Genomic DNA, 19,152 nt, shown 5'->3' with positions numbered 1-19,152 from the left:
CTGAGATTCTTCCCAAGCTACAAACCCGCTCCCACTCGGCAGCCAGCACTCAGGCCAGTCTTCTTGCTCTCCCTCAGCAGCACACCCCTGGACAGCAGCTCACAGCAGCCTGGACCTTGCTTCACTTTCTCCGCCTCTGTCTGTGTTGCTGATGGATGATTCTTGACCTGCTGGTCTCAGTACCCACACCACCGCTGCTCGCCCCCATCCCCGGAGGGATGACAGCCATGTCTGCTGGTCCCTGTTCCCTCTACAGTGCCCAGGGCCACAGAGTAGCTGCTCATTAAGGATTTGTTGAATTAATGAATTCAATCGGGGAAAATGGCCATCCCATAAAATGTCCCTAATGGAGGTGACATGAAATTTATTATATTTAAATGGAATTAATAATTTTAAAGGCCGACTTCTATGCTGCTCTAAAATTATTAAACTATCTTACAGGTCTCCTAACGCTGATTCCTTCTTTTTCTTTCAGGTGGGGACCAGGGCTTACTGAACACGTTTTTTAGCAACTGGGCAACAACAGATATCAGAAAACACCTACCATTTATTTATAACCTAAGTAGCATTTCGATATACTCCTACCTCCCAGCATTTAAAGCGTAAGTCCCAGTGGCGTCACTGTGGTTGGGGATGGTGAGGTCGGGCTGGGGTTTCCAGTTGTTTGGGGTGTGTCATTGTGTTTTGGGGGAAGATAACAGTTGGGGACTTGGAGGAAAGTTTTTCTCGTGTAAGCAGCATGGCTGCAGTTGGGACCGACTTTGATGTCATTGATTTGACTCTGTCTTGAGTTAACCAGAGCATATTGCTCCACCAGCCAAGGTTCCCTGTGGTGCCTGACCCTCCTGCGAGTCAGGAATACAGAATGCAGCAGGGCGTGGTGGTACAAGCTCATAATCCCAATGCTTGGGAGGTTGAGACAGGAGGATCACAGGTTGAAGGCCAACCCGTAACAAGACTCTCAGCAACCTAGTGAGACCCTGTTTTCAAACAAAAATATAAAGGGCTAGGTGTGTAGAATACCTGTGGTTTAATCCCTAGTAACACACACACACACACACACACACACACACACATATGAAGGAGTGAGCCGATGGTGCCCACACAGTGCTCCATGGACATTTGTCACCGTTTGGTAACATCCTTGTTTACCACTGTCCCTGGGACACTTCTAATCCAGCCCCGCTGCAGTGTTGGCCTCACCGCCAGGGCCTGCACCCTGCTCTTTAGCTTCTGACTCATTGGTGCTGAAGCAGGGAGATGATTCAGATTTCTTGAACGGGGGCCTCGCTATCAGGCTGATTCTGAGACGCAGCCTTGAGGGGTCCAGCTCAGAACTGAGCCTGGCTCTTCTCTCATTCCTGAGGGAGCAGAAAACAAAGGGCCTTTCTCTCCACCTGCTTCCTTATCCCCACGCGTACTCACCCGCAATGAGCACGTCTAGCTTGTTTGGGCAGAAATGTTTCCTTTTCTGTTCTTTTTGGGGGCAGACTGTATCAACGTCCCCCAGATAAGGATTAGAAGCATCTGTGTTCTTTCAAGCTGCGGGTTCCCCTGGCATACGCCCCCGACATCGTGTAGCCTTTCAGCCCGTTTCCCTTTCCACAGTGCAACAGGCACACTGGGCAACATCTGTGTTCTGAATAAAGCAAAGGGCAGGATTCCCCGCAAAGAGACGAGCAGGAGAAGCGATACTTCCACCCCTCAGTCCCCTGGGCTCGTAAAATCCAAATCCGTCTTCCCGGGAATTGTGGACCTGAATTATTTTGATCCTTGTTGCTTCATATCTGACCCTGCCAGTTTAAACAATGTTCCTATAAACCAGGATAGCCTGACCCGAACAGCTGAGTCTATCTGCAACGGGGCACTTGTTTATAATTTCTTTGACTAGATTCAATTTAACAAGCAATAAAACAAAACAAAAGAAAACAAAAAGCGACAGTGTGAAGGAGTTTTTAATAGTGTGAGCAGGATATGGTAGGCACAGTCGGCAAGTGTCTTGAGCACAGTACGATGATGTGTCTCTCACACCCCACAGTTAGCCTCAGATCCGCAGAGGAAGGGCCTTCTGGTATCGAGTAAAGCTTTCCCTGTGGTTTCATTTGACTCCGCCTTGAATTCTGCCTAACTCGCCAACACCAAACCCACTGGGACAGCCTGTGTCACAAGGAACGGCTTGCATTCGTTTTCTATCAACACAGAAGAACCAGAAGCCAGTGGAGCAGAGTTGACTCTGGGGGAGGGAGGGGAGACAGAGACTTCTTTGCTAGAACCTTGGTCTCTTTTCCCCCAAAACACAGTTGTTTCCTATCCTCCCAATGAATTCCCCAAAGAAATTCTGAGATCACAATAACCAAAATGGGGAGAAGGGCTTCTTCTTTTCTGGCTCAAGAAATGAGTGCCGAGTTTGGCAATCTCCTTGGCTTATTGCACCGCAGCATCGGGGAGATTGGGACCAGCACCGTCCACTGGGCGGATGGCAGCTGGCCTGGGGACCACAGGAGTTAGTGCTGCTGCTGCGCTGCGCGTGCCTGGGCCGTCAGCTCTGCGTCTGTGATAGTGCACCCGTGCCAGCTCCCGATGATAGTGCACCCGTGCCAGCTCCCGACGCTTCCTGTGTAGGAATGTAGAAACCAGATCAGAGAACTCCTCTTTCCCTTCTCTCTGCCAGAAATTCTTTTTGATGTAGGTAGTTAACATTTCTCTTATATTTTACATTAGTACAAATTGTCCAATTTGTTGTTGTTGTTTTTTCATACTAGGGATTGAGCCCAGGGCATTTTATACCTGAGCTATATATATACGCCTAGCTCTTTTAAATTTGTATTTTGAAACAGAGTCTCACTAAATTGCTTTGTCTAGCTTTGAACTTGCCATCCTCCTGTCTCAGCCTCCCAAGTACTGGAAGTCCAGGCATGAACCACCACATCTGGTTGGCCCAAGTCCTTTTCATTGTTTGTTTGTTTGTTTATGATACCGGGGATAGAACCTACGGGTCATTCTACCTCTGAGCTATGCTCCCAGCCCTATTTTATTTTTGTTTTGAAACAGGGTCTTGCTAAATAGCTGAGAGTCTCAGTACTTGCTGAGGCTGTCCTGGAACCTGTGATCCTCCTGGCTCAGCCTCCCAATTACTGGGATTACAAGTGTGTGCCACCATGCCTGGCTAAAATGGTATTATTGAAAGTACCTAAGGTAATCTTTAAGACCCAGTAGGCTTTTAATGAATAATAGATTTTTTGGTTTTGTTTTTCTTTTCTCCAATGAAGGACCTATTTTACCCATACAACGTAAAATTTGTTTTTCAAATGGTGCTATAAAAATGTTATCAGTCTTTTTTAAAATCCATCACATATTGGGCACATTTGGGTTTTTTTGTTTGTTTTGTTTTTTGTTTTGTTTTGTTTGGTGGTACTGGGGTCCCTGGAAGCCCTTCTACCTCCGGGCTACACTCCCAGACCTATTTTATACTTTTTTATTTTTGGAAACAGAATCTCTTAAGCCAGCGCAGCTGGCTTTGAACCTGAGTGATCCTCCTGTCTCCACCTCCCAAGCGCAGGCATTACAAGCGTGCGCCACCACGCCCGGCTATTGGGCACATTTATAATCTCAGTACTTAGGAGGCTGAGACAGGAGAATCACAGGTTCACAGCCAGCCTCAGCAATGTAGTGAGGCTTCCAAAACTTAGTTGTTTCAAAATAAATAGAATAAATTAGGGCTGGGGTGTAGTTCAGAGGTATAATGTTCCATCCCCAGTATCACCAAAAATAAAAAATAAAAAATAAAAAAAGAAATTAATGGGTTGACTTCAAAGCCTGATTTATAAAATATTTTTCATGTAAATATTTTTATTTCCCCCTTGTACTCAAATTTAAATATGATCTGAGACTTGGCCTAGTGAAAATTAATTTTTTCTCATTTATTTTAATGCTTTAAACTTTTGAGGATAATTCATTTCCTTTTCTTTTTCAAGAATGTGGCTTATTCACTAAGACCATATCAAACATATTTAAAATCAATATTTTAGCCAGGCATGGTGGCCCAAGCTTATAATTTCAGTACGTGGGAGGCTGAGATAAGATCGCAGGTTTATAGCCAGCCTCAGCTACTTCATGAGGCTCTCAGCAACTTAGTGAGACCCTGTTTCCAAATAAAGAATAAAAAACAGGGATAGGAGTGTAGCTCAGAGGAAGAATGTCCCTAGGTTCAATTCCCAGGACTGCAAAAATTAATAAGTACGTAAGTAAGTAAGTAAGTAAGTAAATAAATAAATAAATAAATAAATGTTTTCCCCCAAAGAAACCTAGCCTTAGTGTGCTGAGATCTACTGATCTTGTGTATTTCTGATTCAGTGGTTTTTCCTTAGCCCCTGGGACTCCCCACCACCACCGCCCGGACTCTCCCCATAACTGTTTTTACTGAAGCCATGATCTTTTTCTTTTCATTTCTTTTTACATTCTTACTGTTCTGCCCACAACTTGAGGTTGTTGTGTTTCGGGTCATTTTTGGGGGGGACCAACTCACCTGGAGTGGGTTGGGAGCTCCACAGGCCAAGGAGGAGGCTGCCTGCGGTCCACTCACTCTGCAGGTGCCAGGCGGGTGGAGCTTCCTGGACCACCACACCATCCATCACGCCTCTAGTGCAGAGGAAATCAAGCAGCAGCTGCACAGACACCTTGTGCCTCTTTTCTGGTGTCCACAACACCTGTGGTACCCCAGGCGCCCCACTTCTGAATGCGGCTTCTGATGGCACAGATCTCACCCCTGATGCTTCAGCTGTACCACCCAAGTCTTCATCGCCCAAGCCTTTCAGGGCTCAACCCCCAAGGGCTTGCACTGCTGGGCCAGGGCTCTGCACCCTGCACCGGGGCATCCCTCAAGCCCCACCCAGCCTTCAGAGGCTGCCCTGACTGTAGATTAAAAGAGCTCACCGGGAGCCGGTGTGTGGAGCAGGAGTCTGGCTGGGACCTGCAGGCTGAACAGGAGAGGGAAGGAAGGGGGAGGGAAACAGGCCTCCCTCAAGGACTGCAAAGCTTTGGGCTGCTTACTGTACTTCTGCAGGTACATTTTGGTTTTGCCACACAGGATGCTTTCTTTCTTTTTTTTCTTTTCAGTTGTCAGTGTTTGGAAATTAGGGAATGTCACATAAAATCAAAGTTTCTGAGGTCTTTTGAAAAATCAGACATTTGGTGGGCTGTGTCAAGTGTGACTGTCAGGGATTTGTGCCCAAACAGCTGGAAGGATGCAGTTCCATTTCCTGAAACAGGGAGGACGGTGGGTGAGGCAGGTTTGCAGGGACAGGGATTAATGAGAGGCATGCTGAATGTATTAGCTTCAGGATATATGAAACTCGAGAGGTACATATTAACCTCTTGGTGAAAGAGTGGAAATGGTAGGTAAATATAAAAGTTTAAGAGAGAGGTCTGGCTGGGCATGGTGGTGCACGCTTGTAATCCCAGCATTCAGGAGGCGTTGACTAGAGGATTGTGGTTCACGGCCAACCTCAGCTACTTAAGTAAGGCCCTTCGCAACTCAGTGAGACCCAGTTTTTGACTTCTGTGAGTAACAAGGAAAGACTATGATTCATTCCATGGTCTTTTAATCATACTTAAAAATATTATACTAGCTGGGCACAGTGGTGCATGCTGTAATCCTAATACTTGGGAGGCTGAGACAGGAGGATTGCAGACTCCAGGACAGCCTCAGCAAGTAGTGAAACTCTCATCAACCTAGTGAGACACTGTTTCAAAATAAAAAATAAAATCAGGCGAGCTCAGAGGTAGAATGTCCCTGGGTTTAATCCCCAGTAAAACTATCTCTCTCTCTCTCTCTCTCTCTCTCTCTCTCTCTGGATTGATGCAAACTCCTATGAGCATGTGGTTATTGCTGTATTATTTGAAAATAGACCAAGAGCTAAAATTGACTCGATCAGTAATGTGAACCTATTTTGCTAAAACCACATTTAGTTTTATTGCTAAAATATAAATGAAATAAAATTATCAACAAAAAGAAGACAAAAATAAAAAAAGACTAAAAAATAAGGCTGGGGGTATAAGCTCAGAAGTAGAAAGTCCCTGGTTTCCATCCCCAGTAACACACACACACACACACACACACACACACACACACACACACCAGAGAGGTCTGGATGGGACAAAACTATGAGTCATCAGGATAAAAATGATATTATAGTCATGAGACAAGAGGGTGGGATCAACATAGTAACTATCAATAGTAAAGAGTCCCGGAGTGCAGCAGCATACACCTGTAATCTGTAATCCCAGTACTAATCCTGTCAGCAATTTAGCAAGACTCTGTTTCAAAACAAAAAAAAAAAAAAAGTGCTAGAAGTGCAGGGCATGGTGGCTCACACCAGTAATCCCAGTACTTGGGAGGCTAAGACAGAAGGACCACAGGTTCTCAGCCAGCCTCAGCAACTTGAGCCCCTTTGCAATTTAGCAAGACCCTGTTTCAAAATAAAAAGAATAAAAAATAAATAGGTGATGGGCGTGGTGGCCGCACGCTTGTAATCCAAGCATTCGGGTGGGTGAGACAGGAGGACTGCTATTCGCGGACAGCCTCAGCTACGTAGTGAGGCCCTCTGCAACTCAGTGAGAAGACCCCGTTTCAAAATAAAGAATAAAAAATAGGGCTGGGGGTGTTAGTCAGAGGTAGAATGCCCCTGGGTTCCATCCCCAGTACTGCAAACAAAACAAAACAAAAGGGATAGGGGTGGATCTCAGAGAGAGAATGCTCCTGGGTTTGATCCTTAGTACACACACACACACACAGAGAGAGAGAGAGAGAGAGAGAGAGAGAGAGAGAGAGAGAGAGAGAGAGAGAGAGAGGGAGGGAGAGAGAGAAAGAGAAATAGGGACAAGAGATTAGCAAGGTAAGAGGAGACCCAGTAAGTGCAGTGCTGGCAGAAGCCACACAAAGAAAACGTGTCAGGAAGAAAGGAGCGACCTGTCTGTGCCAGATGCTGGATGGGTCAGGTGAGAGGGTGATGGAGCGCTGGCACCGACAAGGAGCATAGAGGTCAATGGCGACCTTGGCAACACTCCATCCGGTGGAGGGGGGGAGAAGGAAACCTGCTGGAAGCAGGTCCCTGGGAATGGAGGCAGTGAACACACAGATCTTCTGGGGCATCTACGGCTGAAAAAAAAAAAGTGTGTGTGTGTGTGGGTGGCAGCTGGTTTCCGGGAATGTAGGGTCAAGAGAGGTGGCAATGATTGTTTTGTAAAGAAAGCAGATGTGGCAGCACATCTGTATGTGGAGTAGTGATGCTACAGTGCAGAAAACTTAAAGAGAGAGGTTGAGTAAGTCAAAGAAGATGGGCTGTACTGCGCAGCCGAGAGGGTGGGTTCAGGTAAGAGCCGGGCCAGTTCGTCCTCAGAAACAGCAAGGAAGGCGCACAGTGTGGGTACGGATGCTGGGGGTCCCACCACGGATGCTGGTTGCCGAGCCAGCCCAGGGCAGTGTGACAGCGTGCGGGAGGGGCTCGCCCGGCAGGCAGCGGGGTTGACGCTAGTCTAGGTCAAGAAGTCTGGGTTTGAGAGTCATGGGTGTTCCGATTTCCAGGCGGCGGGAGAATTCACTTGCAAGATGAGGATGAATAGGTTGGGTCCTGGTTTGAGACTGGGAAAGTGCTGTGTTCTAGGATGGAACTTCATCTGTCCTGAGTCCCATAACTCCCCCTGGTCAGGGGCACTCCTTCCGTGCATGACCAGCCCCAGCCCTTGGGGACTCCAGTTTGTGACACTTATTTTAATTTTAATTTTATTTTATTTTTGGTACTAGAGATCAAACCAGAGTCTACCTCTGAGTTTCACCCAGCCCTATACTATTTTTTTTTTTTTTTTGTGTGTGTGTGTGTGTGTGTGGTATTGGGGTTCCTGGAAACCCGTCTACCTCCAGGCTACACTCCCAGACCTATTTTCATACTTTTTTAAAATTTGGAAACAGGGTGGGTATTTTTTTTTTTTTTTTTTTTTTTTTTTTTGGTGGTACGGGGGTACCTGGAAGCCCTTCTACCTCCGGGGCTACACTCCCAGACCTATTTTATATTTTTGAAACAGGGTCTCTTACGCCAGCGCGGCTGGCTTCGAACCTGCGCGATCCTCCTGTCTCCGCCTCCCAAGCGGGGGGATTACAAGCGTGCGCCACCGCGCCCGGCCTATTTTATCTCTTTAATTTTGAAGCAGAATCTCTGAGTTGCTAAGGGTCTCACTAAGTGTGCTCCAACGTGCGATCCTCCTGTCTCAGCCTCCCCAAGTACTGGGATCTCAGGCATGTGCCACTGTGCCTGGCTGAGTGTGTGGTGGCTCGGATTTGGGTCATGTGTGGGGAAGAGAAGGACTGGCTTGGCGAGGAAGGCCGGGTGGCTGAGTGGGTGGTGATGGGAAGGGATCGGGGACGGCTGGCCCCACAGGTGCGAGCGCATCTGAGGAGGTGCCGGAGTCACTTGAAGGGGCAAGAGGATGCGCCACACCATTTCCACCGCCGCCAGAGAGCTGCCGCACAAGCAGGGCTGCCTGTCCCTTTCTCGTATCTAATTTAACCTCGTGCACGAAAAGCTTGGTGAAAAATTAAGACTGCTTCTGTGCGCGCGAAGAGATTAATCAGTTCCTTTTCCGTTCTGAACCGTTCCGTCGTCTCACCCTTATGTCGCCAGCTCCATTTCTCAACTACTAAACTGGTTATGAAATTTCTATCTGGTCTTTTAAGTAGCATCAGGTCACAGGGATTATTTTAACGGCTAACGTACGCAGTATTATTGCTGGCCGGGCTTCAGACCCTGCCTTGTGATCTGGACGACTCTCTGGAGATTCTATCAAGTTAAAATTAGGATGTTTATTTTGAGAGATGCACGCAAGCCGAGGCCAATCCCCCTGACTGGGTCAGAATGAATGGCCCTCGGTAATTTAGAGACAATTGCTATTATTATTATTATTATTATTATTATTATTATTATTATTATTCCTGGCAGGCATTGGGGGGGCAGTATGGCAGGGGGTAAGTCCCTTAATTTTCTGGTTATCCTTGTTCTGAAGTGAGCTGACCTTTATCTTCTGACTTCAACATTCCTCTTCCCCATTCCGCTGTTTTGCCTGGTACTGGGGATTAAACCCAGGGGCAGTCTACCTCCAAACTATACCCCCAGCCCTATTTTTTATTCTTTATTTTGAAACAGGTTATCACCAAGTTGCAGCGAACCTCACTAAGTAGCTGAGACTGGCCACGGACCTGCAATCCTCCTGTCTCAGCTTCCCGAGTATTGGAATTATAAGTGTGCACCACCACGCCTGGCTCTGCGATTTTGCTTTTAAACAGCAGTTTAAAGTCGGACTAACACCTGATTATTGTCTTTGGTGAGAGAGATGCAACCCTAGAAAAATATCATGGATTTTCCTTTAATGAGATATGGCCCCAAATTTGCATTTAGGCTAAAATATTCGTTTTTGTATGTTTGTTTGCAGAACATGCTAGGCAGGCATCCTCTTCCATATGGAGCTCCATCTCTAGCCCCTAAAATATTCTTTTTTTTTTTTTGATACTGGGTATTGAACCTAGGGGCATTCTACCTCCAACCTACACCCCCAGCCCCCCCCTTCTTTTGTGGTCCTGGGGGTAGAACTCAGGGGCTTTCTACCTCCGGGCTATATTCCCAGACCTATTTTCTATTTTATTTGGAAACAGGGTCTCACTAAGTTGCTGAGAGCCTCACTAAGTAGCTGAGGCTGGCTTCGAACCCGTGCGATCCTCCTGTCTCAGCCTCCCAAGCGCAGGGATTACAAGCGTGCATCACCACACTCAGCTTCCCCCAGTCCATTTAAAAAGGCTCACTCTAAGCCTGGTGTAGTGGCTCATGCTTGTAATTCTAGTACTTGGGAGGCTGACATAGGAGGATCGTAGATTGGAGGACAGCCTCAATAACTTAGCAAGACCTTGTTTCAAAATAAAAAAATAAAATAGGGCTGAGCGTATAGCTCAGAGATCGAATGCCCCTAGGCTCAATCCTCAGTACCATAAAAAATGGGACTCACTGTTTTAAAACAAGGTCTTACTAGGTTTCTAAGGTGCCAGCTAAATTTCTGGGGCTGGCCTCAAACCTGTGACCCTCCTATTGCAGCCTGTTGAGTACTGGGATTACAGGGGTGCCGCACCATGCCGGGTGCGTACATTTTGTCACTTGTTCTGATTTGTTGCAGGCATTTGAATCACTGTTGGGAGGTCACATCACCTACGCTGCCTCCTTCCTCCATCCTGCTCACCTCTCTTGCTCCTCTGCCTCCAGCCCCATCTCTCTCTCTCTCGCAACCAAGAAATTCCTTCTCTCAGGGTAAAAGGGGCAATCACTCCACATTTAGAACCCATAAGATCTCAGTTTCCACTTCAAACAGGCTCATCAGGGACTCTCTTAAAATGAAGGCTGCTCTGTCTATGAAAAGCCTGCCCAGTGGATATACTTTTCCTCTCTATTATGGTAGAATAGGTAAAGGTGTATCTGCAGGAAGGAGGATCCTTTTCCTGACAGAGGGCAAGAGCAATTTGGCATTGAAGGCACTCCCAGAAGCGTGGACCCCTGGAGGTGAAGCCCAAGGCCTCGGCCACAGTGAAGTGTGTGTGTGTGTGTGTGTGTGTGTGTGTGTGTGTGTGTGTACCAAATAACATCTCGTGGGCTGCAGCAGGAGATTCCTAGCCAGCATGGATCCAAGGAGGTTGCAGAGGCCCCTCAACTGGTGCTAAGAGGAGCTGAGCCATGTGGGCCCAGAAAGAGCCTTGCTGCAGAAGACCACTGGGCAGTGCCCGTGGGCAGGTGGGCTGCACCACTGTGTCATTCTCCATGTGAGCTCTGAAGCCCATTGATAGAAAGAAGTGCTGGAGAGCACATGTATGTATATGTATATGTGTGTATATATATATATGTATGTATATATTTGTACTGGAGATTGAACCCAGAGGCCTTCTACCTCTGAGCTATACACCAGCCCTTTTTATTTATTTTGAGGCAGAAACTAAGTTGCCCAGGCTGGCCTCAAACCTGAGATACTCCTGTCTCGGCTTCCTGAATAGCTAGAATTGCAGGCGTGCACCACTGTACCTGACTTAATGTACATATAAATGTCCATCTGTAGATTGAGGCTTGGTGGTTGATTAATATAAAAGGAGTAAATAAGTGCTAAGGTGCCCGGCAGGGAAGTTGAGTCCAGAGGAGTGAATCTGTGAGGAGGTAGAAGGACACCCTGCCCATTCCTATGTGAGCTATTCTGTTTTAGGCTTAAGGATTTGTATTATGAGGATGTGGCGCTGCCTGCCCAGCTACCTGCAGCCCACAACACAGAATGCCAGGCCTCTGGAATGGGTCCCTCGCCATTATCACATGTGTTGAAGATGGTTATCTGAATCCTGCCTATCTTTCTCAGCCATTGTCTGGTCCCCAGGTTCTGCACAAAGCTGCCCCTGAGAGGCTGGCCTGTAGTCACCGCTTTGGAATTCACATGGCCTACAGGGTTAGCGCTGTCCTGGTAGCCCTTACTTATTTTTATGTAGATGACCCATCTCCCCAGGTAGGCAGAAGCCACTTGGAGACTCCTGGTACATAGCTCCTTATGCATGACAGCTGCCTATTTGGACATGACGATTCTTACCCTTTTAAGGATAAGACAGCTTGCACATGTGCCTGTGCGTGTACATGTACATGTAAAATAATATACTGTGTGTATGAAATAGAGAGCAGGTTTAGAGATAGCAGGTATTTCTTTCAGTTCCAGAAGAAGCGTAATCTGGACGACTCAATTGCCGTAAGAAGATATTTTAAGTAGACTGTTTTTCTTAGGTGTTTTTGGAGTGGCAGCGTGGTGGGTTGTAAGAGCTCAGCCCTTGAAAGCAGCAAAACTGAGCCAGATCCTGTCTCTACCACTTAATAGCTACACAGGACTGGGCAAAGCGTGTAGTCTCTCTGAGCTTCAACTAACACATCAGTGAACTTTTCCTTATAGGAATATTATTATTCCCAACCGTCTTTAAAGAATTTGGGCCTTGTCTGAGCACCACAGCGCATGCCTCTATCTCTAGCACCTGAGAGGCTGAGACAGGAGGATTGCAGTTAAGGGCTGGAGGTGTAGCTGGGAGGTTGGATGCCCCTGAGTTCAATCCCCAGTACCAAAGAAAAAGAAAAAAAAAATTGGATCCCAAATACAGTAAATGTTCAGATGATAGCTATTTAGGACCCTGGATTTTTTTTTTTGTTTTATTTGCAGTAAACATTAGGAGTTAGGAAAAATTACCTGAATAGAGTCTGATTTAGTTAGTTTGACCTATACATTATACTCAAGGACACTGGCTGCCTATAGGAGAAACCCACTGAAATCATGCATGTGAGTCTGGTACCCAGGCATCTTCCTCTACTCAGAGCTTCCTCTTTGGCTCTGACTGGAGGGTACTTGGTCATGCACACAGGCACTCACCTGATCCCTGCCTCAAATTCCCTGTGCTATTATGATCCACCCAGATGCCATCTGCCGCATGTGCTGAAGGTCATAGCTCTATCTCCACACTGTCTCCTCGGGTAGGATCATCCTCCTCAGGGGCTCATCATGACCTTCTGCTTCTGCCTTTGTGAGCCTCACAGCTCCAGTTATTCCTTTATATTTTTTCCCCTTTTGGTGGTGGTACTGAGGACTGAACTCAGAAGCATTCTCTCCTCCAGGCGACACCCCTAGCCCTTTTTAATTTTTTGTTTTGAAATAGTGTCTCACTAGGTTGCTGAGTCTTGCTATGTTGCTGAGACTGTCCTCAAACCTATGATCTTTTTGTCTCAGCCTTCCAAGTATTATAATTACAGATGTGCATCTCCACACTCGGCTTAGAGTAAATTTAACAACAACAACAAAAAAGAAATGAAACACAACCAAAATCTCAGAAACCCTTTTTGTTCCTACCCCAGTACAGTTTTCCCTTGTCTCCACAAACAACCAGTATCATAAACTATATACAGGTTAGGTTCTAATCTTTAAACCATACTTTTTTTTTGTTTCGCCTTTATGTGAGTAAAATGAAATGGATTTAAATTTGCTTGAATTTCTTTTTCTACGTAAATTTTTTTAAAATTTGTTTGAGTTGGGCATGGTGGCACATGCCTGTAATCCCATTCTTGGGAGGCTGAGACAGGAGGATCGCAGGTTTGAAGACAGCCTCAGCAAGGACTCTTATCAAGCTAGTGAGACCATTTCTATTAACAATAATATATTAATAATAATTATTATTATTATACTATTCTTTTTATTTTTATTATTTAGGGCTAGGGGTGTAGCTAGGATGTAGAATGCCCCTGGGTTCAATCTCTAGTACCACAAACTAAGTAAGCAAGTAAATATTATTTAAAAATTTATTCATTTGCTGCATGATTGTATACAGCTATAGTTCATTTATTTTCAGTTATATTTTATTCTATGATATGAATATACCAGAAGCTTTCCTTAAAAAATGTACTGGATGTATGACTTTAAGACCTCCAATTTAATTTAATATGAATTTAATTTAATATGAATTTAATTTAATTTAATATGAATTTAAGACCTCCAATTGATATATGACAATAAGCAAGTGCTTATTCGACTTTCTTTCTTTCTCCTTCTTCTTGGTGGGTCCGTGGGATAGCCCGGATCCTCTCAGCTGGGCTTGGGACTAGGCCAAGGTTTGATACAGATCTGTTCCCTGTTGGCCATTGTTCTGGAAACATCCGGCCACAGAATGTGTTCTTGCTGGCAGAAGTTGTAACTTCTCAGAGATGGCAGAGACCCAAGCAGTGCCTCTGTGAACAGGCACATTCCCTCTGGCCCACGTCCCATTGGCCATATCAGGCCTACAACCATGCCTATCATCAAGTGGGAAGTGAAGGCCAGGAGGAGGGCACATTTTGTGAGCAATAACCTAATCTGCCATGTGAATACGGCTTGTCAGTATATGACTATTCAAACATTGCTGCTGCCGTGAACATTCTGGTTATGTCTCCTGTTGTACATTCATCAGTTTCTTTGGGCATATGCCTAGGAGTTTAGTTTCTGGATGATAGAGCATAAGCATTTCCAACTTAATTAGGCAATAACAAATGTTTTGTGTGATAGCCATAAAGAATTTGTGTAATGGTTGTTGTAATGGACCAGTCTCAAACAGGAAGTACTTTTGCTTTGTTTGTTGTGTGTGTATGGTAGTAGAGAATGAACTCGGGGGCTGTCTTCCTCCTAATTATACCTCCAGCCCTATTCTATTTTTTATTTGGAAACAGGATCTCACTAAGTTGCTGAGGATGTTCTCTGGTCTCAGCCTCCCAAGTCCTGGGATTGCAGGCATGTGCCACCATGCCCTGCCTATATATTATTAAACATGCAAATAAAGCATCTTCTGTGCTTTTTCACAGGGAGCTGTTTCTTTTTCAGCCACCACCATGAGAGGAAGGCGCACTTCTAAGTTTACAGAATAACATTCTGACTGCCTTTTCAACAGTGCTCATGATCCGCTGACCCTCTCCACTTGTGCTCACTCTATAGATTTGGTGCAAATGTCAAAGTTGTGCATTTCCTGGGAGGAGTCAAGCCATGGAACTATGCTTATGATCCCCAAACAAAGAGCGTTAAGAGTGAGCCCCATGACTCCACCACAATTCATCCAGCATTTCTCCACCTGTGGTGGGACACCTTTACCACCCACGTCGCACCTCTGCTCCAACAGTATGGCCTTGTCAAAGACACCTGCTCATACCTAAATGTGGTAGGTTCTTCTTTCTTTCTTTCATGTCATGTAGTGCTGTCCTTTTAAAAACTCCGTGTAATGACAGAGTTGGGAATGTTTAGTAGTATTTTAGACAAAGAAGTAAGATTTTATAAAAAGAAAATGATACCCAGCTTAGAGTAAAGAAATATGACCACTCCCAACATGTTGTGGAACATTTCATTAGATCTGAGCAGATAAAGAAAGGGTTTTCATTTTTAACTATATTCTTAACCCACTGTTCAAAAAAAAACTCTGAGATTATTCTTGGTTAGTTTATAAAAAGAACAACCAGGTTGAGATTGTAACTCAGTGATCGAAAACTTGCCTTGTATACAGAAGGTTCTAGATTTGATCCCCTAGAATTAGAAGAATAAAAAAGAATACCTGCCTCATCTGTTTTAGTAACGTAAAACATTTAAATATACCTATTTTATATTTGCCACCTTCTTAGAAAAAAAATGTGTTTTCAGTGAAAATCACAATAATGTGAACTTAAAATAATTTTCTAGGACTATTTTGACTTCCTGTGTTTGTACTCCCATGACAAGAGGGGAGCATGATAAAGAAATCCCTTTAGAGGAGGGAGATGACATGGAAACACTGACAGTAACAGCCTTCTTCAGTGCGTTTTCTCACTTTAGAGTTCTCTGAGGTTTATTCTTTGGAGGAATTGGAAGAGGATGAGGAATTAAAATGTTACACATAAAGGTATCAAACTAGAACTAAATGGGTAAATTACAATAAGGTCATCAGTTAATCAGCTGGCTGTAATTATAAGAAATTATAAGACACTTTTCTCTTTTCTGTGGTATAGATTTTAGTCATGTTACTTACTAGCACTTGTACCAAAATACAGAAGTGGTAAATGGAGAAATAACACACACTCCTTATTCTAAGTATTTTATATGGATCAGAAAATCCCAGCATTTAGCCGGGCGTGGTGGCGCACGCTTGTAATCCCCGCGCTTGGGAGGCAGAGACAGGAGGATCGCGCAGGTTCGAAGCCAGCCGCGCGCGCTGGCTTAGGAGACCCTGTTTCAAAATAAAAATGTTAAAAAATAGGTCTGGGAGTGTAGCCCGGAGGTAGAAGGGCTTCCAGGAACCCCAGTACCACCAAAAAAACAAAAAAACAAAAAAAAGAAAATCCCAGCATTTGGGAGGCTGAGTCAGGAGGATTGCAGTTAGTGGACAGCTTCAAACTACTTAGTGAAGCCCTTTGCAATTCAGTGAGATGAGACCCTGTTTCAAAATAAAGCATAAAAAAATAGGGCTGGAGGTTTTGCTTGGAGGTAGGATGCCCCTGGGTTCCATTACTAGTACTGCAAAAAAAATAAAAAACGAAAATCACACCTGCACAGTACTTGTAGCAGGGTCTGACACATAGTAAGTGCTTGATAAAACTTAGCTCTTCATATGTAACCCTTACAACTGCTCTATTGAGTAAGTACAACTACTATCAATAACTCCTCTTCATTGAGGCTTAAAGAAGTTACATATGCCAGGCATGGTGGTACACCTGTAAACTCAGTACTAGGGAGGCTAAGACAGGATCATTAAGTTCAAGGCTAGCCTCAGCAACTTGATGAGGCCCTCAATAACTTAGTGGAAACCCTTTTCTAACATAAAAAACAAAGTAGGGTTGGGGGTGTAACTTGGAGGTCAAATGCCCCTGGGTTCAATCCCTAGGACTACAAAATAACTTATATATGTATACACACACAGACACGTGTATTTTTATGTATGTATATACTTATATGTAATAACAAAAACAGGTATTCAAAAATGTATCCCACTTTTTTCCTTTTTTTTTAGGTACTGGGGATGGAACCCAGGGAATTCTACCTCCAAGCTACACCCCCAGCCCTATTTTTTTATTGCTTATTTTGAAACATGGTCTCATAAAGTTGCAGGAGGCCTCACTAAGCAGCTGAGGCTGGCCACCAACCTGCCATCCTCCTTTCTCAGTCTCCTAAGTACTGGCATTAAGTGTGCACCACCATGCCCAGCTCCCACTGTTTTCTCTGATAAAAGCAATAGCTATTCTTACTCATTCACTTTTTTTTTTTTTATCTCTAAGATTTTCAGTATTTCACCTCAGAGCATTTGGAAAGATAGCATTGGTATTCTTTAATGGTATAGTTGAAGTTGATTGTCTACCCATATGCGACAAGAATCAAATTTGATGCAGAAATTTGTTGTTTGCCGCATTTACACTTCTTTCCACAACACAAGGGATGAGAATTATAAGCCAAGGACAGGTGAAGATGTGAATTGACACAGTTGTTCAAAACTGATCAACAGAAGCTACGAGAATAGATGCTACTTGGTAATCCAAATGAAAGCTTGAACAGGCAGAAGTTTGGTACTCAGTCAAACCATTCAGCTTTCCTTCTTACATGGCAACTTATGTATGCACTGTGGCTCTCTGGGTAGGTTCTCTCTGAAATGTAGCAGGTATCGTGTTGTTTAAGTTCTCAACCTTTCCGAGCCCACACAGATTGAGAACTTATCGCGAGAGCTGGGTTCCTCTGTCCATCCATCTTACACTTTCTAATGAACTGTTTGCAGCTTTCAGACTTGGCCTATACACTGGCTTTCTCTTGTGGCTTCTGTAGAAAGGTATGCAGAACTTAAACATTGACCCTAATTCCTTTGTTCTCCCAATGTTTTCACTGAGTCAAGAAGTCTTCATTTTGTTAGGAAAAAAAAAAAATCATACGACCTTCGTATTTTTGTGTCCCTTTTGTTTGTCTCACGTAATGCTTTTTCAGTTCTTGCTACTTTGCATGATAATTCATCCTGGCTTTTTCTCACCTTCTTCAATTTCTTGCATTCTTTAAAATGCCTGATTTTCCACTCTCAAAGAGTTTCTCTGATTGTGCTCTCTTTTTTAGGAACATGTCTCGGGAGCTCTATCACATCTGTCCCTTGGGGAGATCCCAGCCACCTCACAGCCCTCTGTATCCTCGGAAGAGCGGAAGGAGCGGTGGGAACAGGGCCAGGCAGATTACTTGGGAGCTGATTCCTTTGACAACATCCGGAGGAAACTTGACACTTACCTCCAATAGAGCACAGCCTCGTCCTGTGGACACACTTACTTCGTGGGCACTTGTTTCTGACACTTAGCATCTAGAGCTGGGGGGAGAAAAGTCTGTTAGTTGTTAGAGGCTTTCACTAAAACTCGAGATGAGGCACTTTTGCAGGACAACATGAGGAATGGGCAAAAGGTGTGAAATTATATGGACAGCGTTCTGCTTTTTAATTCGACTTATTTACCTAATGTTTCAGAAATTGTTGATGCCAGTTGCCAACATAAGTGGTAGAGGATGCTCAGTATTAAAGATGGCTAGATTGACTCTTAAAACGTACAGAACCAGACTCCAAATCCATCTCCCTTCAGAATGGAACATGCATCCTTCCCCTTGCTTGCTAGACCCTTCACTCACCCTGCCCTGGACAGAAGCTGCCAGTGATGGTAATTCCTTAAGGTACAGGCAGCCTTCAGTCACACAGTTGAGTTAACCCATTTTATTCCCAGTGTCTTGAGTACGTTCAACTGTTTCCTATGCACTATAAGGCAGCATGCTGAAATGCGTTTGTTTAGGATCTGAAAACAGCAGTGTGTTCTCTAATGGTTACCTGCAGTCGCACCCTGTATGAAAAATAAAGACTTATCGCCGTATCTTGATTGTTGAATTAAGTACTCCTCTACCCCACCCCTAAAAAAAGTCTTGTTGGGGGAATTTCCCATAATTTGTAAACTTGTCAGCCTCAGGAAAGTGTTAAAGCTTGATGTAAATATATGTAGATGGTTGTGGGTGTCAGATTAAGTACTGGACCCAGTGCCTTCTAATGCTTTTTATTCAGAATAACAGAAGGAAATGTAAATGTATTAAATTCAGATGAGGCTAGGCTGCAAGAGATAGCAGATTAGAGAAGGGTGAGACCCAAAATGCCCTTTTAAATTAACATAAATAATCAGAAGTAACTCAAGTGAAGAAATGGGAGAATATGATAGAAACTTTAGAGGTCTGAGCAGAAGCTGCAATGGCTTTTGTGGCCTGTCCTTCAGTCACCCTCCTTCATTTCTAGAATAACCTGTGGGTACTCAGTCATCCCTTTCCATATGAATGAATGAATACACGGGTTTGGACACCGGTGGTCCACCTTGGAGGTGGGCTACCACCTGAACTCAAGAATCTGAGGATTTAACATAAAACATTAAATACCAAGTGACTTCTGAAGATGAAAGTTTATTTGGACTGGTGGAGAATGAATTGCTATGATCTTAAGTACATGGGACATATACCAAAGATTTAAGTGCCCTGAGCGCCTTTGCTGGTCAGGTGTTGTGGGTACACAGACCTCTCCATCAT

General features: G+C 44.5%; 1 protein-coding gene across 3 annotated transcripts in view; it reads left to right on the top strand.

Annotated features, from left to right (window-relative positions):
• Positions 1-17,844, top strand: part of GYG1 (glycogenin 1) — a gene marked incomplete at both ends in the record, with an annotated part of 37,277 nt that extends 19,433 nt beyond the window's left edge. For 2 of the 3 annotated variants that reach the window (XM_080695923.1, XM_080695921.1), the window contains 3 exons: positions 476-602; positions 14,554-14,773; positions 17,671-17,844. In XM_080695923.1, the coding sequence (XP_080552049.1) occupies positions 476-602; positions 14,554-14,773; positions 17,671-17,844 (521 nt within the window). Of the gene's footprint in view, positions 1-475; positions 603-14,553; positions 14,774-17,344; positions 17,396-17,670 lie in introns of all 3 variants that reach the window. The other variant, XM_080695922.1, reaches the window with a different exon arrangement.
• Between the last annotated feature and the right edge of the window lie 1,308 nt (positions 17,845-19,152).

Source organism: Muscardinus avellanarius, assembly GCF_963383645.1.
Source record: "Muscardinus avellanarius genome assembly, chromosome: 5".
Lineage (NCBI taxonomy): Eukaryota > Metazoa > Chordata > Mammalia > Rodentia > Gliridae > Muscardinus > Muscardinus avellanarius.
Note: the sequence above shows the minus strand (reverse complement) of the source record. Positions and strands in the feature narration are given on the sequence as shown.